Source organism: Heptranchias perlo, chromosome 19 (assembly GCF_035084215.1).
Source record: "Heptranchias perlo isolate sHepPer1 chromosome 19, sHepPer1.hap1, whole genome shotgun sequence".
Taxonomy (NCBI): Eukaryota; Metazoa; Chordata; class Chondrichthyes; order Hexanchiformes; family Hexanchidae; genus Heptranchias; species Heptranchias perlo.
In genome coordinates, this window is record NC_090343.1 from 8,964,481 (window position 1) to 8,988,347 (window position 23,867).

Here is a 23,867-nt window from a genome sequence, read left to right on the forward strand (position 1 = left end):
AAATTCTCATTAGTCCCATCCCGACTGCCGATATAATAGTACTTTTACATTTATATATAATTCAAAGCAGCTTTTATTTTCTTTCCCATTTCCCTCATAAAGTAGCCTCGGACCGTGTCACATATATCTCCCAATTCAGGCAGAACATTTGTCACTTCATAGATAAACCTGATCTGAGCCTAACCTTGTTCATTCAGTGCCTGTCTGTCATCATTTGCCCACTAACCACTCTTTACAGGAGCTGCCGTATAAATAATGAAGCATTTCATAATTTGGATCTGGTGAAAGTGTGAATGATTTAATAGGCTATATTTCATCTTGACTGTCATCTGGAAAAGCTCATCCAAACAGAGTAATTTCCGTCTTGCATTCGTACGGATTCCAGGCTGACCTGGAGCGACCTCTCAGATATGCAGGGGCTCTTATTTTTTCTTCTTCTGCGTTCTGCTTTAATTGAGTATATTTAGTTAATCGTTTGCAAAAAACTTATCTCTGTGTGTCTGGGCTGGCACCTGGAATTAGTTCCCATATTTCTTCAGTCGTCTCATCTTAATAGCTTAATTCCATTATCTCCATCTCCAGTCCTCTCCTGGCTTAAAGCGGCCATGTTCGACAATTCGACTCTTCAAAACTCCCAACGATTTGACTCCGGGGTAGCCGTTTGCATGTACAATTTGCAAACGCGCGTTTTATCAGTTGCAATTCTCCCATGCTCGGGGTCGCTGGAACTGCCATTTCGGAATACACGTGGGCTAGAAATTTGTGCCGGCCGGCCGGCCACATATTAGACGGCCTTATTTTGGCCTCATCCATATAATATATTTTTCCTTCCGTTTTCTTCCACTTTCCCCTGAAGGCAGTCCTTCCATAGATACCAGCTGCCAAGTGGCCATTCTTTGTGTGTGAGCCCGGGCTATTCAACCAGGGAGAGCATCACAGCCGAGCCAAATCCCCTTCTGTGCTGGAGGTGTCACACGTGCTCTTTTTCCAGCAGGAAGTACTGGACAGCAATCAGGAGCAGGATCAACCTCTGGCGCTGATTTTTCCCTCCGCCACCCCCCTCTCTCACCCTCCCACCACCCTTTCTATGCCCAGAGGGGCTGAGGCCAATTGGGGTCCCTCCTTGGCCGAAATCAGCCAACACAGCGTAGCTCAGGAATCAGATCCAAGGGCCTGTCTGGGTGGCACAATGCCACACGCTGATGGAATATTTACGGAAAAACCAAACCCGAAACTCAGGCGTGAACATTCCTGGAAATATTTCCCATTTCACAGGTGGGCTTTGATTGATCGAGTCTTCAATCGGTACAAAGACTCACTTACTCCAGTCATAAGATGTTTCAAAATATCTTTTTGGCGGCGCTAGGGAAATGAATGAGAGGGTGCAGTGAGGTGCCCCTCACTGATGTGGCTTGGTTGGTTGACTGATATGGACTGTCTGCCAGTAATGAAATAGTGAAGAAATTCCGAGAAAACCAGCAGTTGGAATGTGGTGGTCACAGCTGGCGCTGGTGATTAAGATGCCTGCTGCTTCTCTCTGTGGTGCAGGAGCTGAAACTCCCTCTGGGGTTTAAATTCAATTGTGTGGAAGGGATTATAGACAGCCAGCGAAGATTAGTTTTTGGACAGTGAATTCTCAGGCCAGTGCTTTTTGTCGCTGCATTTTTTGTGCATGTGTGAGTATGTGTGTGCATTCATGTGTGTGTGAGTGTGTGTGAGTGTGTGTGTGAGCGTGTGTGAGCGTTTGCATGTGCGTGCATGGGTGAGAGCGTGTGTGAGTGAGTGTGTGTATGCGTGTGAGTGTGTCTGTGAGTGTCTGTGAGTGTGTGTGTGTGTCTGTGAGAGGGTATGAGTGTCTATGAGTATCTGAGAGTGTGAGTGTGTGTGTCTGAGAGTGTCTGTGAGTGTGTCTGAGGGTGTGTGTGTGTCTGTGAGAGGGTGTGAGTGTGTGTCTATGAGTGTCTGTGAGTGTGAGCGCCTACGTGTCAGTGCCTGCGTGTGTGAGCGCCTGTGAGTGAATGTGAGTGTCTGAGAGTGTGAGTGTGGGTTTCTGAGAGTGTGAGTGTGGGTTTCTGAGAGTGTGAGTGTGGGTTTCTGAGAGTGTGAGTGTGGGTTTCTGAGAGTGTGAGTGTGGGTTTCTGAGAGTGTGAGTGTGGGTTTCTGAGAGTGTGAGTGTGGGTTTCTGAGAGTGTGAGTGTGGGTTTCTGAGAGTGTGAGTGTGGGTTTCTGAGAGTGTGAGTGTGGGTTTCTGAGAGTGTGAGTGTGGGTTTCTGAGAGTGTGAGTGTGGGTTTCTGAGAGTGTGAGTGTGGGTTTCTGAGAGTGTGAGTGTGGGTTTCTGAGAGTGTGAGTGTGGGTTTCTGAGAGTGTGAGTGTGGGTTTCTGAGAGTGTGAGTGTGGGTTTCTGAGAGTGTGAGTGTGGGTTTCTGAGAGTGTGAGTGTGGGTTTCTGAGAGTGTGAGTGTGGGTTTCTGAGAGTGTGAGTGTGGGTTTCTGAGAGTGTGAGTGTGGGTTTCTGAGAGTGTGAGTGTGGGTTTCTGAGAGTGTGAGTGTGGGTTTCTGAGAGTGTGAGTGTGGGTTTCTGAGAGTGTGAGTGTGGGTTTCTGAGAGTGTGAGTGTGGGTTTCTGAGAGTGTGAGTGTGGGTTTCTGAGGGCGTGAGTGTGAGTGAGTGTAAGTGAGTGTAGAGTGTCTGAGAGCGAGTGTCTGTGTCTGTGTCTGTGTCTGTGACTGTCTGTGAGTGTGTGTCATCTCAAAAGTTTCTCATTTCTGACCAGGTAGCCATTTTGCACGGCCTCTCGGAGGGTTTTCTGGATATTATTCCCATGTGGCATCTCGGACTGAATTTACTGCTCGAGCCCGATTCACTCAGGACCCTCACGGAGGTCAGCGAGCACAGGGTCCGATTAGTCTGGGTCGGGTTCACACCCAGGCTCTAGTGGTGAAAGGGCAGAGCCCTGGCACCACTGCACCATCCCCTTCCTCAGGAAAAACAATTTGCTGAAGGGCACTGCCCGGTTTGGGCCTAAGTGGCTTGGAATCAGAGAGACCCAGGTTTGATCCCCTTAGCTGACCCCGGTCAGGCCAGAACTTGGGGCACTCCAGCATCCTTGGGCTGGGAAAAGGGGGCGGGGGGGGGGGAGAAAACCCCACTGCTTTTGATCATCACTGTTCAGTGGCCCTCGCTGGAAAATGTACATGTGCAGACGTCAAGTGAGAACAGAATTGGGCTTCGTTGTGATGCACACCATGGTCAATTAGCTTACTGACACACACACACACACACACACACACCATGCAGGCTCCACACATTTAAGAATGGCTGCTGGCACCCAGGGAAATTATACAACAGCGTGCGTCGGTCCATGCACAGACTTGGATAGCTCTCCAGCCCCTTGCTGATGTCGCCCTTCATCCACGAGTCTAGACAGTGAGTGTTCTCAGACTAGACAACCTGGGGTGAGGGAGGGGGGGGTGCGGTGCAGGGAGGGGAAGCAACACATTAAAGGGCACTGCGACCATTTGTAATATCATTACGGCTTCCCCCGGCTTGAGACCAAGTGCTCAGCACAGACCAGTGATTGAAGTTAGGTTCTTTCTGTTCCATATTGCTCACTCCCCCTGGTGTATTTACTCACTCAGCCACAAGCGAGAGCCAATTTGTGAAGTTTTATTGAATTGCAGTATTTGGTCCTGATCGTAAAGAGGGATCCACGGACTCGACCCCTTCTCAGATGGTGCGGGAATGGTCTGAGCCACGGATCCCTTCGTGTTGATGGTGCTGTTTAGTGGGCTGGATTGGCCAGAGGTGCCCATGTGTGGGGCAGAAGGTCGGACTAGTTATCGTCTTTCTTTACCCCTCCCCCTTGCAAAAATGAAACAATTCATCACCATGCCAACTAGCGACCAACCAAGAGTTATATTACAGCGTGAGTTTGGGATGTCACTAATGGTTAGGATTTGGTCTATTTGTACGTCCATCTTTCTATCGTCAGAACTGTTGTACGGGCGAGGGGCGTTTTTTTAATTTGTTAGTGCTTGGGATGTGGGTGACACGGACAAGGCAGGACTTAGCGCCCATCTCTAGTCGCCCTGAGGGCATTTAAGAGTTAACCATATAGTGTGGGACTGGAGTCACATGTAGGCCTGGTAGACAGGCAGGTTCCCTTCCCTGAAGGACATTGAGTGAAGGGTTTTTGCAACAACTTTTAAAAATCTGGTGCCAGTCTACAAATGGCCAGATTTATTGAATTCAGTTTTACAACTTGCCATGGTGGGATTTGAACTCCTGACCTCTGGGGTTGCTAGTCTCGTACTATAACCACTAGGCTTCTCCACCTGCCTTGCACCCCATAAAGATCTCTGAAGAGTTTTTTAAAATTAATTCCCAGGACATAGGTGTTACTGCCATTTATTACCCATCCCTAGATTCCCTGAGAAGGTGGGACTTCTCCTTGAGCTGGTTTTACATAACCAAGTGACTTGCTGGGCCACTTCAGAGTCAACCACATTGAGATGGGACTGGAGTTACATATAGGCCCAGACCAGGTAAGGACAGCAGGTCTCCTTTCCCTAACTGAACCAGTTAGGTTTTTAATGACAATCTGACAGCTTCCTAGTCACTTTAACCACCAATGAATTATTACCTGATTCATTAACTGATTTCAAATTCTTATGTTGCTATGGTGGGATTTGAACTCACATTTTGCTGGATTTATTAGTCTAGGCCTCTGGATTACTAGTCCAGTAACGTAACCACTACACTACTGTACCTATAGTAACCAACATGAAGAGAGTTCCATTCCACACTAATGTCCCTCACCTTGAAAAGTTTTTTTTTTTAAAGTTCAATAAAGCTCCACATTCTCGCTGGTTTTATTTATTTTTTTTGGGTGGGGGGAACGTGTCCCCAACCTTCTAATTGAGAGCCAGAGGAGGAAACTCTCTCACTTTTATCGATTCTGATTTCGGCCTTGCCGCGGCGATATGATAAAAGGTTTAACCCGAGCTTCCCCCCCCCCCGTCAGTCGAGGAGATGGTTGTGACGGGGGACTCCCTGAACTAATTTCCGCGTTTTCATACGCGATGCCCACAAACGGAATAAGTAATGAGGCCCTCGCAGATTGCTGTCATCCATCACAGGAATGGCCCTCAGAGACGCCCAAGGAAACCGGCAGAGAAATTTAAACTGCATTAACTACATTTTCAATATTCCTGCTCTGTGGCTGAGGGAGGAGGGAAAAAATAAAAAAAAATGATTGTCCTCATTCCAGTTGGCGCCAGCTGGTGTACATTAAAGATGGATAAGCTCATTATACTAATATTTTCAAATCTGAAAGTTTTACATTTGAAGGGACAGGCCATACAGTTCTGCAATAGATTAACCTATTCGGTCTCCCACCCTACCCAATGTGTGTTTCTGCAGTTGTTATTCTTGTTGGTACAGTGAATGGGGTAATAGAATGTCAAAGGACAGGCCCCGATTTTAACTCTCCCGCCCTTCCCCCCCCCCCCCCCCCCCACCTGCCGGAATCTGGACCGGGGTGGGGAGCGGTGCAGTTAAAATGAGGGGAGCGACTTACCCCCTTCCGATCCCGCCGCCTTCCCGATGGGCCCGAATATTAACCAGGCGAGCAGGATACACAGAGGAGGGCAGCAGGGACCTTCTTTAAATATGCAGATCATCGGGGGCCCGATCTGCGATTTTAGTCAGAGGCCTGAGTGGGATGTGGGGGAGAGCAGTGACAGGTTTCCCGTCAGGCCAGAACTGTCGAGAGGAGGGTTGGGGGGGTAGGGGGGAGTGTTGGACGCAGAAGACGCAGGTAAGTTTTAAAATGTTATTTTAGGTTTCTTTAAGTGGGCCAGGAGGAGGCGTACTGCTCCTCCGGGCCTCACAAGAAAGCCTTGGGCCTCCCTTGCCCCAGGCTCACCCCCACCCCACCCTCTGTTCACCTTCACCCCCTCCCCACCATTGACTTACCTGACTGCGATCACAGGCAGTGCATCTGGCCGGGTTGGGGCAGGACTCCGATGAAAGTTATGGTAATGACCCCATTAAGATAGGTCGGGCCTCCATCTCCCCAGACTCCTCCGGGTGTACCTCTCTCTTCAAGGCTTGCGTGTAGTGTACCCGAACCCCCCCCCCCACCTTTCCCCATTTAAAATCGGGGCCTATACGTCTGGGAAGGCAATGCGGCTAATTGGGAAGTACAGTTCCTGGCACAGTCTGTGCCATGCGGCTGCCACATTCCCAGATTGTGCCGATATCGGCCCTTCTTGGCAGACATTACTTCTCCTGTGAAAGAATTTTGGCGGCAAAATGGCCAACCTTAAATTTTCCAGTAAGAGTGTCAGCCTAGTGGGATTAGGGGCCAAGAATGCTTGATGGGTTGATATGATGTCATAAACCGGGAGAGTGAAGCGTAAACTTCTCACTAACCGTACCTCATCCCAAGGTTTATATTTTGTTTTGTTTCCGATTTTCATCCTTCCTTTGCGTTTTAAAGAGCACCTTTAACCTAGTGAATCACCCCCAGGCACTTCAGAGAGAGGTAATCAGACAAAAATGAACGCCAAGCCAAGGAATGAGTGACCAAAAGCTTGGTCATAGGGCTGGGTTTTGAGGAGGAGGGGGAAGTGGAGAGGCCGAAAGGTTTAGGGAGGGAATTCCAGAGCATGGGTGGCTGAAGGCACGGCCGCCAATGGTGGGGCAAAAGAAGGGTGGGATAGATTTCTTGAGGCCTCGCCTCTAGAGACGTACCTGGTCTGCTGTGAACGCAGATCGAAAAATCTACCCTTCAGTGTCACCTCATGAAGGATATATTGGCCTTGGAGGGAGTGCAGAGCAGATTCACCAGAATGATACTGAAGCTAAAAGGGTTAAATTATGAGGCCAGGTTGCATTGACTTGGCTTGTATTGCCTTGAGTATAGAAGATTAAGGGGTGATAAAATTGAGGTGTTTAAGATGATTAAAGGATTTGTTAGGGCAGATAGCGATGAACAATTTCCTCTGGTCGGGGGGTAGTCCAGAACAAGGGGGCATAATCTTAAAATTAGAGCTAGGCCGTTCAGGGGTGATGTCAGGAAGCACTTCTTCACACAAAGGGTGGTGGAAATCTGGGACTCTCTTCCCCAAAAAGCTGTTGAGGGTCAATTGAAAATTTCAAAACTGAGATTGATAGATTTTTGTCGGGTAAGAGTATTAAGGGATATGGAGCAAAGGCGAGTAATTGGAGTTGAGGTTCAGATCAGCCATGATCTCATTAAATGGAGGAACGGGCTCGAGGGGTTGAATCGCCTACCCTGTTCCTATGTCCTGGCCCCAATAGAACCATGCAATCTCATACACAATGGTTATGTATAATGTGACTAGTGGTGATAGTGGGATTTATTTTGCTGATTGTTACAAGGGGAGTGCCGCAGCTTCTGTATGTTACAGACTTATCCTGGAGTTATTCTTTCAATGTGACGAAACTTTACCAGAGCTTTTTAAAAAAAAATTTGTTCGCTCTTACGTTTCTCGGCCTAGCTCTCAATATACCAGACCCTCACAGAAAGAGCAGAAGAGTAGCCCTGCTCAGACTCCATGAGTCAGTTGGTAAACGCAACATGTGCCAGGTGGGCCCAGGGTCCCAGTTTTGAATCCTGGTACACAGTGAGTTATTGGATCTCAGTGAGGGTGGCATTGGGTCACCTCATGGGCTGTAGAGAGGGAAAATCAGCCAGGGTTCCATTTTCTGAGCTACATCCACTGGAAAGTGCGCGTGTGTGTGTGTGTGTGTGTGTGTGTGTGTGTGTGCGTGCGCCCGTGCGTGCATGTGTATGTGTGTGCGCGTGTATATACACTTCCAGCAGGGAAATGATTAGGGCTTTGATCATGACACAAAGAATTGAATCCACACTGTACTGAACAAACTCTACCAACCCCCATGCAAACTCTGACAACCCCTCATTTACCTGAGGAAGGAGGAAGCCTCCGAAAGCTTGTGAATTTAAAATAAAATTGCTGGACTATAACTTGGTGTTGTAAAATTGTTTACAATTGTCAACCCCAGTCCATCACCGGCATCTCCACATCATGATTTCCAAACCTCGTTCACAAGCCTTTTGTAACTTTGCAAGAATTCGTGCAGTCTTTTGAGTTGATTGCACTATAGTGATGCAGTACCTCCCACTTAATAGCAGAAGAGTCTCGCATCGTGGTTTGTTTTCTGTTTCACGGGGAACCCCAGTCCACTTAATTTATTACATTTGGAAGCGTAAACCACTTGCTTCCCACCAGTTTATTTACCTGTTTTGTGACCGTTTTGTTCTCTTGTTCTAAACTGTTCCAAACCCGTGTCAACCAGACAGGACAGGAGATCAACAATTCAGATTGAGGAACAAAACATCAGATTGAGACTTATTTGTGTCAGTGCCTTGTCCTGTGTTATTTGCAAAATTTAGAGATACTGAATGATGCTGTAAGAGGAAGGATTTGACTGAGATGATGGGCTGGCCTAACTCCATGGAATGTATAGCACAGAAACAGACCATTGAGCCCAACTGGTCCATGCTGGTGTTTATGCTCCACATGAGCCTCCTCCCACTCTACTTTATCTCACCCTATCAGCATACCCTTCTATTCCTTTCTCCCTCACATGTTTATCTAGCTTTCCCTTAAAAGGCATCTATGTTATTCGTCTCAACTATTCCATGTGTTGGCTCCACATTCTAACCACCCTCTGGGTAAAGAGGTTTCTCCCGAATTCCCTATTGGATTTATTAGTGACTATCTTATATTTATGGCCCCTAGTTCTGGTCTCCCCCACAAGTGGAAACATCTTCTCTACGTCTACCCTATCAAACCCTTTCATAATCTTAAAGATTCAGTCTTTTTTCTAGAGAAAAGAGCCCCAGTCTGTTCAGTCTTTCCTGATAGTTATAACCCCCCAGTTCTGTTATCATCTTTGTAAATCTTCTCCAGTGCCTCTTTATCCTTTTTATAATATGGGGACCAGAAAGGTACAGAGTACTCTTCTATAACCTTAAAAACATTCTTTGTGATAAGGAGCAATGTGGCAGTGCAAGTGCACACAAAGGTTTGTGGTTGAGCTTCCGTGGGGGATTCTCCCGATTGCCCGCTGTAATTTTGTCCAAGATCCCCGGCAATCTTCCGCCAAAGTTACGGCAGATGATCGAGAGAGTCTGCTCCCCCCCCACCCCACCATTGGAAGTTAACGACGTTAAAATAACCGGCAAATAGTAAATAAATTGCTGCCGTGCCAGCGGAAAGAAAGAAGACAATGCGCATGGTTCAAGTTGAAGGCCTCCTCACCACCTGACTCAGTCGGTAAGAGCACTACCTGGAGTGGTACTGAGGCACGCAGGCCGGATTCTATTCCTGAGGGGTGGTGATAGAGTTCCCAACCCACCAGGATCGGCCTGGAGTCTCCAGGAATTGAAGCTCAATCTCCAGGACACTGCTGCCAACAGCACCCGGGAGAAAAATCATAGGTTTTACGCGGCATCAGTGGGCCGCCATTGCCCATGGAATCGTACCTCAGGATAAGTCTCTGTCTTCAAGAGGGGGAAATAAATTGTATGTGTTTGGGGGGGTGGGGGCGGTGTAGGGGTGGAGGCAGGGTTAGTCCACACTTGCTACACAATTCGGTGTGGCTGTTTTCCCAGTACAGGAAGTGTTTATAACAGGGAAAGTATTTGTGGTGATCTGTTGAAACCCTCGTCAGAATGAATTTGTCTGGAACTATTTATTTCTTAATCTCGGGATGGCTTGATTGCAAACTTGATCACAAAACACATGGCACATCACATTCCTGACAGGCACACAATCCCAGACTTTTATCTTCTCACTGATTTTCCCTCTCCCCTTCCCTCCTCTCTCCTCTACCCTGTCCTCTCCTCTCCTCCCCTCTCCCCTCCCCTCTATCCCCTCCTCTTCCCTCCCCTACCCCTCCTCTCCCCTCCACTACCCCCTCCTCTCCCCTCCTCTCCTCAACTCTCCCCTCTCCTCTCTTCTCCTCCCCTCTCCTCTCTTCTCCTCCCCTCACCCCTCCCCTCCTCTCTTCTCTACCCTCCCCTCCTCTACCCTGTCCTCTCCTCTACCCTGTCCTGCCCCCTCCTCTTCCCTCCTCCACCCCTTCCTCTCCCCTCCTCTCCTCTTCCCTACTCTCCCCACCCCTCTCCTATCCTCTCCTCTTCTCCCCCTCTCCCCTTCTTTACCCTCTCCCCTTCCCTTCCCTCCTCTCTCCTTTACATTCTCCCCTCCCCTCTACTTTACCCTCTCCCCTCCCCTCTCCTCCCCTCACCTCGCCTTGCCTCTTCCCTTCCCTTTCCTCGCTCCAGCTTCCATGGCCCAAGCTTTATGCTTGAGCCTCGATGGCGTGTGTTGACCGACTATTCAATCTCAGGGGGTACCACAACCACAGCCCAATCCTGGCCGTGCCCAATGGCCGGCCGGGGTGATGGGATAGCATTCAGGAGCGCAAACTTTGGCCAAAATTTTGCTTCTCTAAACAATGGTTACCGAGGCCAACTATAAATACCTCTAGCACTGCTCCAGCTTGGATCAACTAGGTTAGCACAGAACCTAACCTGGGTCCTTCCTGGTCCATACGACTCAGTTCCACACTGAGCAGTGCATTTGCACACTGAGCCATCAAAGCAAGCGAACCCGAAATGATGTTACTTCCGGCCCTGTCCGTAAGCGCCTGCTGCGAATCCTTCTTTCCCCAGTCCCCAAATGTCCTCGTCAGAATTAAACTGGAACCTTGCTTCAGGTAAAACCTCAGTTCCACTACCAGATACCTATTAAAACAGGGCAAGGCTCACCCAGCGGGTCACTAGGTTTATCCAGGAGATAACTGCATGCCTCCATCACCACTCTCAGGAAATCCAGGAGGACCGCGACCTTCCTCCTTTACCCCTCCATCACGTAGGTTTTGTTGATAGTATTTGTAATGTCCAACGTAATGGTAATGTTACTTTAAGGCTTTTCTGGGATAGTTTATCACATTGATAAAAAAGAAAGATTTGCATTTAAATAGCGCCTTTCACGACTCCACGATGTCCCAAAGCCCTTTACAGCCAATGAAGAACTTTTTTGAAGTGTATCCGTTGTTGTAATGTAGGAAATGCGGCAGCCAATTTGCGCACAGCAAGATCCCACAAACAGCAATGACCAGATAATCTGTATTTTTTTAGCGATGTTGGTTGAGGGATAAATATTGGCCAGGACACCGGGGAGAACTCCCCTGCTCTTCTTCGAAATAGTTTCCGTGGGATCTTTTACGTCCACCTGAGAGGGCATATGGGGGCCTCGGTTTAACGTCTCATCCGAAAGACAACACCTCCAACAGTGCAGCACTCCCTCAGTACTGCACTGGGAGTGTCAGCCTGGATAATTGTGCTCAAGTCTCTGGAGTGGGATTTCAGCACAAAATCCACGTGCTTTGTTTGTCTGAGACATACAGCTGAGAAAATCCCCAAGTACAGTCGGTGATCCGTGTTGAGTTAGTTAACCTCAGTTGGGAAAGCAGTAAGGACGTAACACTGAGCCTCAGCCTCCCAGAAAAGGGGAACGTCAGCCAGGACTGCTGCTCCTGATTGTCATCCAGCGACGCGCGCAGGACGTGTGTGGATGCCGGGCCAGGACAGGATCAGGAGGGCTCTGATGCTTCCTGTGGTCAAGCAGCCTTCGGTCACTCGAGGCCCACGTGTGAATAATGGCCACTTGGGTGAAGAATCAAGAGTGCAGCTGGTACCATCGAGCAGTAGTCCAGCAAAGGGGGCAACACCTTCAGGTGAAGTGAAAGGGAGAATTAACGACAGAAAAGAAGAAAAATACAGTTGGGGTGAACCAAACTGATCTTGGGTGTCTCCACGCTCTTTTAATATAAGATGTTGAAGTCTGGAGTGACATTCTAAGAACTCTTTTGTCCTTGTGTTTTTGAACAGTCACCGGAGAGAAGAAGCGATCCACAATGCCAGGATCACCAGTGGATGTGAAGGCACAATCCAGGTCTACCCCACCGACCATGCCTCCACCACCCTCAGGGAACCAAGGAGGACCACGGCCTACCTCCTTTACCCCGACGTCACGTAAGTTTCATTTGTAACGTCCAACGTATTGGTAACGTTACCTTACGGCTTTTCCGGGATCGTTGCATCCTGTCTACTGTTGCACTGGTAACCCGCGCGTGCTTTGCTTTAAACACACGACAAGAGAGAGGAGGTTCAAATCAGCGGTACGGTGGGTGCAGGAAAGCAGAAAGAGCGAATCTTCAAAACTTGCAACCTTTGTGTAATCTCAATTTGTCTCTGTAAAAGGCAACATTTAAAACCCAACCTGGCAAAATCCACCTGATTCAACATTCACTCCCAGGTAGATGTTTTCCTGGTTAAGGAGAACTCTCAAATGATTTATAAACAGTTTTTATTTTTTCCAGTTTTCTCCCCCTCCTTTTCCGTGTTGCGGATATTTACTATAGTTCCACGGTAATGGTGGCCCTTCACTGCCTTACTCAAATCATCTCTCTTCACCGGAGTGTAAGAATTGTCAGTAAAAGGTCATTGGACTCAACAAGCCTATGGATTTTCATAGATCAATTCCACCTCTCACCTTCTCACCATATCCCTCAATCCCTTCTCGCTCTAGAAATGCATTAATTGTCTCTTAAACCCATTTACACTGTCCACTTCATTGACCTTCTATGGTAATGAATTCTATTCACCAACCTTTACTATCCCCAGGTGAAAACTAGGGTTGCCAACTCTGGTTGGACATATTCCTGGAGGTTTCATCACATGACCTCTCACCTCCAATCGCTTCGCCATTGGTCGCCCAGCGTGTCCATCCTTGCAATGCACCGCCTTCCCATACCAAGTGTAAAGTGAACAGGCTCTTTGTTATTCAACTGGATGATTCTTGACTGTCAGTCAAGCAGCCAATTTTTCCATCTCCAATAGTTTTACAACAAATAAATGAAAGTGCTCAAAGGAAAGGAAAACAACATACAATTTTTTTTATTGCCCCTATGATTTTGTCTCCCAGGTGTTGCTCACACCAGTGTCCTGGAGATTAATCTTTAATTCCTGGAGAGTCCAGGCCAACCCTAGTGAAAATGGTTCCACCTGATTTCTTCCTCCTAACTTTCTAACTCTAACTTGTCCGTTTTATATTTCAGCCATTTGTCATAGTGAACAATTTGCTTGGATCAATGTTACCAATTCCCTTCAAATAATCTTGAAAGCCTCAATCGGGTCACCTCAAAGTATCCTCTTTTGAAAAGAAAACCAGTACAAAATTATTTTTATCTCTCTCATAACTTAACTTCTGGATCCCTGAAATCATCTCTCTTCCCCTAGGCCTGAATCTAGGCCTGCCAGTGAATGTCAGCAGGGAGGATGAGTGGGCTTAACCTCATCCCTTGTCCACAAGGTGCTGGTGCCTACAGGACAATTGTGGGAGCCCTGGCTAATATTTTTTCTCCCTCCTCTAACCCACCGGCCCTATCTATTTAAATTCTTTACCCAGAGAGTGGTGAAAATGTGGAACTTGCTACCACATGGAGCGGTTGAGGTGAATAGCATAGATGTTTTTAAGGGGAAGCTGGATAAATACATGAGGGAGAAAGGAATGGAAGGATATGTTGATGGATATGTGGAGAACTTTATGTCAGTTTTTTCACCCCCCCACCCAGGATTTCCTGGGGCTTCCCAATGAATGCCTCTAGTGGGCCTGAGGAACAGCACAATCCCGTGTGGACCAGAGTGTCTTGGGGGGGTCTTGGGGACAAGCCAGAGATGTGGCAGATAAGGTAGAAAATCTTTACTTCACCACACAGCCCTCCTCTACCCCAGGATAAATTGAAACACTTGGGGCCTCCTGGCTATTACTCTCTAGCAGCTGCCGGTAGGCCCCATTCCCAATGGCGACAGAACCATGACTACAGGCCCGAGAAGCCTGCAGCTGTGCTGCCGTTCCCTCCCTGATATACTGGCGCACGGCGCAGCCAGGGGGCGGGCGTGCGCCTGAGGCCTGCCCAGCGCCAAGGCAATGTGTGCAAAATTGGCTGCTGCGTTTCTTACATTACAACAGTGACTACACTTCAAAAAGTACTACATTGGCTGGGAAGGGCTTTGGGACGTCCTGAGGTTGTGAAAAGTGCTATATAAATGCAAGTTCTTTCTTTTACCCAGTGAGCCAATGGAGGTGCCCAGGGCTGCCCTTTTCTCTTAAGAGAAAAAGGTTCAGCTGAAAGCCGCAAATGGAAATGGCTTTCTTCTTCGCGGCTCTTGACAGGTTTTTTTCTCTCTCTCTCTCTCTCTCTCTTTCCTTGCCGCAGTGCCCAATGGCGTCGACCACTCTCCGCCTGCCTTGAACGGAGTGCCGTCCCCGCCGCAGCGATTCGGCAACGGCCCCTCGTCCTCGCTCGCCAGCCAGCAGTTGCCCGCCACCTGCGGCGCCCGCCAGCTCAGCAAGCTGAAGCGGTTCCTCACCACCCTGCAGCAGTTCGGCAATGACATTTCGCCCGAGATCGGGGAGCGAGTGCGGAGCCTCGTGCTGGCGCTGGTGGTGAGTAAGACCCGTTTGGGAAAGTGGGGTGAGGGGGGGTAATTGGAAAGAAGCAATCGGAACAGGAGTAAAGCCGCCAACATACAGGTGCAGCAGGTAATCCGGAAGGCAAACGGAATATTGGCCCTTATTTCTAGGCGGATGGAGTATAAAAGCAGGGAAGTCATGCTGCAACTGTACAGGGTGCCGGTGAGACCACACCTGGAGTACTGCGTCTAGTTCTGGTGCCCTTATTTAAGGAAGGACATACTTGCATTGGAGGCAGTTCACAGAAGGTTCACTAAGTTGATCCTGGGTATGGAAGGGTTGTCTTGTGAGGAAAGATTGAACAGGTTGGGTCTATACTCATTGGAGTTTAGAAGAATGAGAGGAGATCTTATTGAAACATACAAGATTCTGAGGGGACTCGATAGGGTAGATGCTGAGAGGATGTTACCCCTCATGGGGGAATCTAAAACAAGGGGGCATAGTCTCAGAATAAGGGGTCGCCTGTTTAAGATGGAAATGAGGAGGAATTTCTTCTCCCAGAGGGTTGTGAATCTTTGGAATTCTTTACCCCAAAAAGCTGCGGAGGCTGAGTCATTGAATACATTCAAGGCTGAGTTAGACAAATTTTTGATCAGCGAGGGAGTCAAAGGATATGGGGAAAAGGTGGGAAAGTGGAGTTGAGGTAAAAATCAGATCAGCCGTGATCTCATTAAATGGCGGAGCAGGCTCGAGGGGCCGAATGGCCTGCTCCTGCTCCTATCTCTTATGGTCTTATTATGGTCATTCAACCCCTCGAGCCTGTTCAATTAGATCATGGCTGATCTGTATCTTAACTCCATCTACCCACCTTGGTTCCATAACACCTTAATAGCCTTGCCTAACAAAAAAAATAAGCACCTGTGCTGGGCTCAGGCCGAAAAGTTAACATAAGAACATAAGAAATAGGAGCAGGAGTAGGCCAATCGGCCTTTCGAGCCTGCTCCGCCATTCATTAAGATCATGGCTGATCTGATCCTAACTTGAAAGGTGGAATCCGATGACTGAAATCTGAATTTGTTCCCCTGCTTTTTGCAATGGTTCCAGTTAAAAAGAAACAGCTTTGTGTGGAGTTATAAAAACTACATCATTGAAACAGGTCGTTCAACTTGCTGTTCACGCTCCACACAAGCAGCAGTTCGAATCCGATATCCCTTTATTTCCCTTTCCTTCAACCGACTATCTAAACTACTCTTAAATGTTGACATCGGGCCAGAATTTACTGTAGCCGGTGAATGAACGGGGCTCGCCGCTCGTTAGACTTGCCCTTGCCCCTAGGCTTTCCATGAGCTTTTGCGCCGGGAGTTACTGTAAGTTAGAGATCCAAACGGCGCGGCCCCCTCTACAGGGCATCTGGGACCTGTGTGAACAGGACGAGCGACTGTGTGTCTCCTTAAGCAATCAGATTGAAGAATCGTTAATGAACGACGCAGAGTCTGAACCAGGAAGTGTAAGTCAGAATAGTGAATCCAAATGAGGTACAGAAAGTGAAATAAAGAGAGCGGAAGAAAGATTGGATTAAAAGACAGAGATAAAAGAGACAGAAGGAAAAGTTTAAAAATAAAACGATTTACATTTTAAAAAAAAAATCTCCAACAATTAAAAGCTGAAGGAATGAGGCTCCACGCTTGTAAAAGTTAATTTTCAGTGCCAGAGAGGTTGTTTGGCAGTAATTATCACTTATCACACCGATAAAAAGGGTACTTAGACTGAAGTGGACAAGCCCTTACTTTCTGTGGCGCGTTTAGTTCACATCTACCACACAAATACAGCAACTTCACGCCGTTCAATGCATTTCAATGGTGAGTCAGTCAGTGAGATGCCGTTTTTGGGAAGCTGATGGAGGGGCAGCGCATCTCGGACAGCAACATCCGGATTTTCGCATTTAGCCACGCATCTGCCCTCGCTTAAAGCTGTGCGCTGTTAACCTCACTGTTATTTTGACAGTAAATTCTGGCCCACGGTATCTGCTTCAATCACTAATTCCAGTAGTACATTCCACAGCGTCACAACCCTCTGTGTAAAAGGGTTTGTCCTAAATCCCTTACATTTAATCTTGTATCTATGTCTCCTTGTTCTAGACGCCTCAGCTACTGGAAACAGTCTGTTTCTGTGCATTCTGTCCCATCCCTTCATAATCGTAAACACCTCTATCAAATCCCCCCGTGATCTCCTCTGTTCAAACCAAAATAGCTCCAATTTGTTGAGTCTTTCTCTGTATTTGTATTTTCTCATTCAGACAGCATTCAGACTGCACTGTGCCCTCTCTATTGCTTTCTGTAGTGTGAAGCCCAACACTGCACTCACTACTCCAACTGTGGTTTTACTAAGGGGTAACATAGATTCACCATTACGCCTAGACTTTTATAATCTGTACCTCTTTCCATTATTTTATTTTAGCTTATTCTTAGCTTATTTTATGGCCTTATCCACTTGAGGTGCTGCTTTTAATGTCTTGTGACCCTGAACCCCCGAATCCCTCTGCCAGGATGCCTAAAAAATGGGCCCTACAAATTTAGCAATGGGACCAACGCCTGCACAGATTGGCGTCCCACTGCTAAATCGGTATACTTCATGCCTGTTTTATGCCCGATAAACGGGTGCAACACATACCAATTTCTACCCCAAAATGCTGGCTGTAAAAGGATGCATTTTACTACAATGCAAACAGAGTAAGATTTTGTCCTGTTTACTGTGTTTGTGAGAGAGCCGCCTTGTATCTCACCCACCTAGAAAGTTACATGAAGGTATGACAAATACATCTGTTTTTACGTTGGAGCAGTATGTCAATGGTAACCCTGCATGTGCTTCACTAGATGCTTCTAGATGCATTGGATACTTTGACAATCATAGCCACATTGATCATCATTAGATTTTAATATATTGTCAAGCAAGGCTTGACATAGACTATCCTCTCATTAAACCTATTTACACCAAGTCAGTATCAGGTTTTCGATCAATTGGGTTAAATCTAGTTGATTTAAACACGACAGGATTATTGTTCCAACCGATTTCGATGTGGTTCCTTTGGTTGAATGAATCTTTTAACTAATCTAGAAATAATGACCCTGGAATTTTCTAATGTCTGGGGAACAGATGCAGCCAGAAAAGCAGTCAACCAGTGTCTACCCCTATGTTAACACAAGCAAGGTTTTTTGTGACTAATAGTTCTCACGATTTGTTGACCAGTTCGTCATTATTCAAACTAAATATAAATGAACCTGCCAAGACTCGATGTGTTTCTCATTACTTTTACGCTAGAAAATCGGTTCTTAAGCTAGTGAATCGGTCTTCTCGCTAATCAGGGATTTCAGTGTGGTCAATGATATTAGGAAGTAGCTTGGGTTGGTGCATTACGTTCACTGGATATGGCTCCTTTCATGGTGGAGATATTACGCAACACCCCAATTCTTTATTTCTTTATTAAAAATAGTTCCCAATAAACATTGTGCAGAGACTTTATCAAAACAGTAACTGGGGTGGTTATGGTGGCTTTTTGTAAGTTTGAATCCAGTCCAGTCAGAGGGGTGATTTGGCAGGTACCTCCTATTATCTGACTGATCGTAATCCCAAGAGTTCAGGTCAACTAAGGCCAGTTCTTGATGACACTGGTCCTAAAACTGTCCTTCCAGGGAGTAGTGATATTGAGGCATTGCACCAAAAGATGAACCCCCTGACCTCAGGATATGGCTTCACTACAGACATCCATCTGACCTTTTTTTTCTTACTTACGCTTCTAGAACTCAACTGTGACCATTGAAGAGTTTCACTCCAAGCTGCAAGAGGCAACAAACTTCCCACTGCGGCCCTTTGTAATTCCATTTCTAAAGGTAATGCAGTCTCCTCCTGTTTAAAGAACGTATTGTCTTGTGAGAGCCCAATTTTTGGGGGCAGGGGTGGGAACGGGGAATCCAACATGGCAGTTAGCATCTTTCACTCAATACAAGCACCTTGATGCACTCCATGGCCATCCCCCAACTCACCATCCCCCAACTCACCATCCCCGAACTGGATACCCTAGATTTGACACTTTGGCCTTGATCATAAAAAGATTATTTTCTACCATGAGGGATTACTCATGCAAAGGTAGCTAGCATGTTCGTTCCTGAGGTAGGGAAACCAACTCTGGACGTATTACGGGAGGTTTCATCACAGGACCTCCTGCCTCCAACTGCCCCATGCCCGTGTCTGGCCATTGGTCTCCTGACACGTCCATCCTCACTGTGCACTGCCTTCCCACGGCCAGTTGGAAAGCAAACAGACTCTTTGTTACCTGATTGGATGATTGTTGACTGTCAGTCAAGCACTTTTTTTTTACCCATCTCCAATATCTTTATAACTAATAAATTAAAGTGTTCAAATAAAATTTAAGAAACACAATTTTTTTAATGCCCCTTTGATTTTTCTCCCGGGAGCTTAATCTTTAATTCCTCAAGACTCCAGGACATTGCTGGAGGATTGGCAACCCTACGTTGAGGTAATTTCCCATCTTTGGTATCTATTGGAGAAGGGGGCTTTTCTATTAAAGAGACTTTGACCTCTACGGAATTGCCACATAAATTTTACAGGGAGAAATAGCACTTACTGGTATCTCAGTACTCCCTTGTTACTCAGTACTCCCTTGTTACTCAGTACTCGCTTGTTAATCAGTACTCACTTGTTACTCAATTCTCCCTTGTATTACTCAGTACTTCCTTGTGTTACTCAGTACTTCCTTGTGTTACTCAGTACTTCCTTGTGTTACTCAGTTCTCCCTTGTTACTCAGTTCTCCCTTGTTACTCAGTTCTCCCTTGTTACTCAGTTCTCCCTTGTTACTCAGTTCTCCCTTGTTACTCAGTTCTCCCTTGTTACTCAGTTCTCCCTTGTTACTCAGTTCTCCCTTGTTACTCAGTTCTCCCTTGTTACTCAGTACTCCCTTGTTACTCAGTACTTGCTTGTTACTCAATTCTCCCTTGTGTTACTCAGTTCTCCCTTGTTGCTCCTTACTCCTTTGTTACTCAGTACTTGCTTGATACTCAGTACTCCCTTGTTGCTGTGCTTTGGGCATTCACATTGTTGGTCAGAGGCAAGGTGGGAGCAGGCATCTTGTGTAGATTCCTCCCTCCAAGGACATGAATTGAGTGTGTTGCCTCTAGCCACCTTCCCCACAACGTCTTCATGCCATCGCTCGAAAGAAGTTTCCACGCAAAATATCTCTTTCTGAGGTTGTCTCCGTCCGTCAGTTTGAAAGCATAAAAGACAGGAACATGGGAGGGCTAAGTGGTTTGTAACATTCAGGATTACATGGCCATTCAGTGGAATGCTCCTCCTCTGTAAGCCTGTAATAATGACAATTGAGAGAAGTCTCCATTGTATGTCTCAGCAACAAACCGCAGGGAGGCAGTAAGTTATTGCTTCTAGAAATGAAAATAGAACTAACTGCATGCTAACGATACTTTCCTGCTGTAAATCACCAGTCTTAACTCTTACATTTCTTAATATGTACAGAAAATGGTGAAAATACATAACGAGTCTGTCAGTGTCGGACAAGGGAGCGTTCTAGTTAGAAAGCCATCATCGGTTCAAAATGTTAATCTCTTGTCAGACGCTTCTGGATATTTCCACCACTTTCTGCTTTTTAAAATTTTATCTTCTTTCTTTCTTCTTTGAGTGTCTTAATTTTTATTAAGGGGAGGGGGGGGGGCCTTTTAAAAAAAATTATTGCAATCTACCTCTTCAATGCCATCTTGACTGAGTGATGTTTATCGTGGAAGCTGCTCTCCCAAGGTGGGGGAAGGGGAGGAGGGGGGGTGGGTGTGGGTGTGGGGGTGTGTGTGTGTGTCTGTTGCAGAGCATGAGTGTGAAACCATGCTCCAAACTCTTTATGAAAGTATCGCACACCATATGGGCACCATATCACTTAGTGGCAATCATTCGAACGGGAGAAATTTTTATTTTTTTTTTCCGCTCGAAACTATAGCATCCGCCCTCCGAGGAAGAGTAAATGACAGGGACCATATGTGTTTGGATATTTGAGCTGAATCCTCAATGAGGGAGCAGCTGTAACTGCCTGCACTTGAGCCTGCCTTTCATTACGTTAATGTAACCCTCCGACTCCCATTCCAATCTGTAGTATGTCAAATTGCTCACTGCAAAGATAATGGAAACCATTTCAATTACTGGGTCCACCGCTGACATTAGCACCAGTAAGACTGCGCAGCCCATTCCCATCGACATTACCCAGCTTTAATTGTCTTTGATTTCACCAAGGAGAAAGGAAAATTCGCTGGAGTGCAGTTATTTGCATAATATCTAACTGTGCGTCTGGCTGTTAAAATAGAATTTTGAGCAAAGTTTGCAAATGACTTGTTTTTTTTCCAGTCTCCCCTCGTCTCTGGGAGATAAACTTAGTCAAAAGGGACGCTTTCGGGGAGGGATCTGGTTTGTAAAATGCTGCGCCAACCAAGTTACAATTGCAGGCAAGTCAGGATACTTTGGAGTTTTTGTACTGCCAGGAATTTAATGGACACTAGTTTATAGTGTCCTTTATTCCTCCCCTCCCTGTTCTCCACACCGTCTACTTCCATCACCCCTAAGAAAAACTTTAAGGGATAGTATTGTCCTGGCAATTCTCCAGATAATGTTTGTTATTTATATACAACAACAACAACTTGCATTTATATAGCGCCTTTAACGTAAAACGCCCCAAGGTGCTTCACAGGTGCGTTATCAAACAACACTTGACACCGAGGTTGATAGCACTGAGGTTAACTGCTGATAGAATGCATTCCTTTGCTGAATCCATTTACAGCTGTGTTTTCTGAATGTGTAAACATTTTTTGGTTTTTAATCCTCTCCTGTCCTGAAGGTTGGTGATTCATAGTGAGGTATAATTCCGTGGACACTACCAAATTGCTCTTCTGGAGAGCGAGCATCAGCAGACTGTTCAGCTAAGGGGGGCATCACAGCTCAGCCCAACCCCGTCCTCACCCGGAATCCCCACACGCGCAATTTCCGGAGGGCCGTTGGGTAGTGATCTGTGGCAGAGAGCCCGGTTTGTTTTTAACCCCTCTCTCTGGTCCGGGGGTGTCGATGCCAGTGCTAGCATCCCTGCTGAGCTCAGTTAACTCAATGGAGCCTGGAGGTAAAACCCTAGGGATGTCGCCATGTGGCAGCATGGGATTGAACTGTGCAATGGGAGTCGCTTGAGTAAACTGAATTAACCAACAGGGAATTCGGGAGAAACTTCTTTACCCAGAGAGTGGTTAGAATGTGGAACTCGCTACCATGAAGAGTAGTTGAGGCGAATAGCATAGATGCATTTAAGGGGAAGCTAGATAAACACATGAGGGAGAAAGGAATAGAAGGATATGTTGATGGGGTTAGATGAAGTAGGGAGGGAGGAGGCATAAACACCGGCACAGACCATTTGGGCCGAATGGCCTGTTCCCGCAGTGTACATTCTATGTAACCCAGTCCGAATCTCCCTAATGAGGCAACGGTGGGAACTGGATCCCCGTTGCCTAGGAAGCAAAGTTATTTTTATTGCACGTTACCACACTCAATTAGTTTGTTACTGGGCGTGTATTAGTGTTTCAGATTTCCCCATCATCTCAGACACTCTGAGCCAGATCCTTCATTTTCTCTGGCTGCCCTTGAAGGTACAGGCTGTTATCCAAAAAAAATATTACTGGCGCTATCATATTGGCTGACTTGTAGCAAGAGTTCAGTGTTGTTGGATAATGTGGCAAAGCACATTGTAAGAGGCATGAGTGAAGCATCCCCTGGCCTGTCCCCTTCTGCTTCATCTAATCAGACGTTTTGCAAGAAAAGGCCGCAGTTAGTAATTAAAGGACCCATTCCCCCTGGGATTGTAACTCTGCTGATTGGGAATATCATTGCTGGAAGATTTCCTCTGTGTGTTGTAAGTTCCAAAATCATGAACCATTTTAAAGGAGGAGAATCTGAGAAGTGATTTTCCAGAGATAGACAAGATAGGTAAATCAGGAACACTACTCTAAATTAAATTGCGAGAGTAGGACAAGGTGACAGCGGTTCAAACCAGTAAACGATAAATCCGGGAGTGATAGCAGGAAGCTATTCACGTAGAGAGTGATCAGTACATTGAATGGATTTCCAAATACAGTGGTAGAGGCAAAAACGCAGGGATCACTTAAAACACAATTGGATGCTGCAATAGACGGACATTAGGGTTACTTGGATGTGTGAATCAAGATGAAAGGCCTTCCTCATTTTTCATGTTCTTGTGATCTTTTGAAAAAGAAACACATTTAAGATTTTGCGAGACCAAGTTACAGAGGAAGTCTCCCTCCTTGTTCCTTCAGGCACAGTTGTTATTTAATAATAATGTGGAACTGAATATATATATATGTGTATATATAATATATATATATATATATATATATATATATATAATAAGATTCCCAGAAGTATGGTCTGCTCTCAGGCCTCTGGGAATTCTCACAGACCATACTTGCCCTCTTAAACAGGGATTGGGATTTATTTTTTGTTTATTCATTCTCGGGATGTGGGCATTGCTGGCATTTATTGCCCGTCCCTAAATACCCTTGAGAAAGTGGCGGTGGGCTTTCTTCTTCAACCACCGGTCGCAGTTTGATATGACTGAGTTCCTTGCTAGGCCACTTCAGAGGGCTGTTAAGAGTCAACCATGTTGGTGTGGGACTGGAGTCACAGATAGGCCCAGACCTGGTAAGGACGGCAGGTTTCCTTTCCCTAAGGGACATTAGTAAACCAGTTGGGTTTTTAACGACAATCTGACAGCATCATGGACTCAGACTCTGAAACTGCCATGGTAGGATTTGAATCATTAGTCCAGGCCACTGGATTACTTGTTCAGTGACATAACTGTACCCCGTATATTGGCCAAGTTCTGTGTGATTGGGATATGGCGTGAGGAAATGTGAAAATATGGTGGGAGAAAATAATTTAAATCGCCCTCCCGCTTTTTTTTTTCTTCAGTGTTTCTCGAGACATGTTGCTGTCCTCTGAGTTGAAATTTGGTGGTTACTCATTAGATTTACATTGACCTGTGCTCGCTGACCTACATTGGCTCCCGGTCCGGCAACGCCTCGATTTTAAAATTCTCATCCTTGTTTTCAAATCCCTCCATGGCCTCGCCCCTCCCTATCTCTGTAATCTCCTCCAGCCCTACAGCCCTCCGAGATCTCTGAGCTCCTCCAATTCTGGCCTCTTGTTTATGTCAGATTTTAATCGCTCCGCCATTGACGGCCGTGCCTTCAGCTGTCTACG

At 46.5% G+C, this 23,867-nt stretch overlaps 1 protein-coding gene across 1 annotated transcript in view; it reads left to right on the plus strand.

Annotated features, from left to right (window-relative positions):
* Nucleotides 1-23,867, plus strand: part of LOC137335134 (protein CBFA2T1-like) — a 107,210-nt gene that overhangs the window by 56,460 nt on the left and 26,883 nt on the right. Inside the window, exons 2-4 of the mRNA XM_068000260.1 lie at nucleotides 11,953-12,096; nucleotides 14,343-14,572; nucleotides 18,337-18,426. Coding sequence (XP_067856361.1) covers nucleotides 11,953-12,096; nucleotides 14,343-14,572; nucleotides 18,337-18,426 — 464 coding nt within the window. The remainder of the gene's footprint in view (nucleotides 1-11,952; nucleotides 12,097-14,342; nucleotides 14,573-18,336; nucleotides 18,427-23,867) is intronic.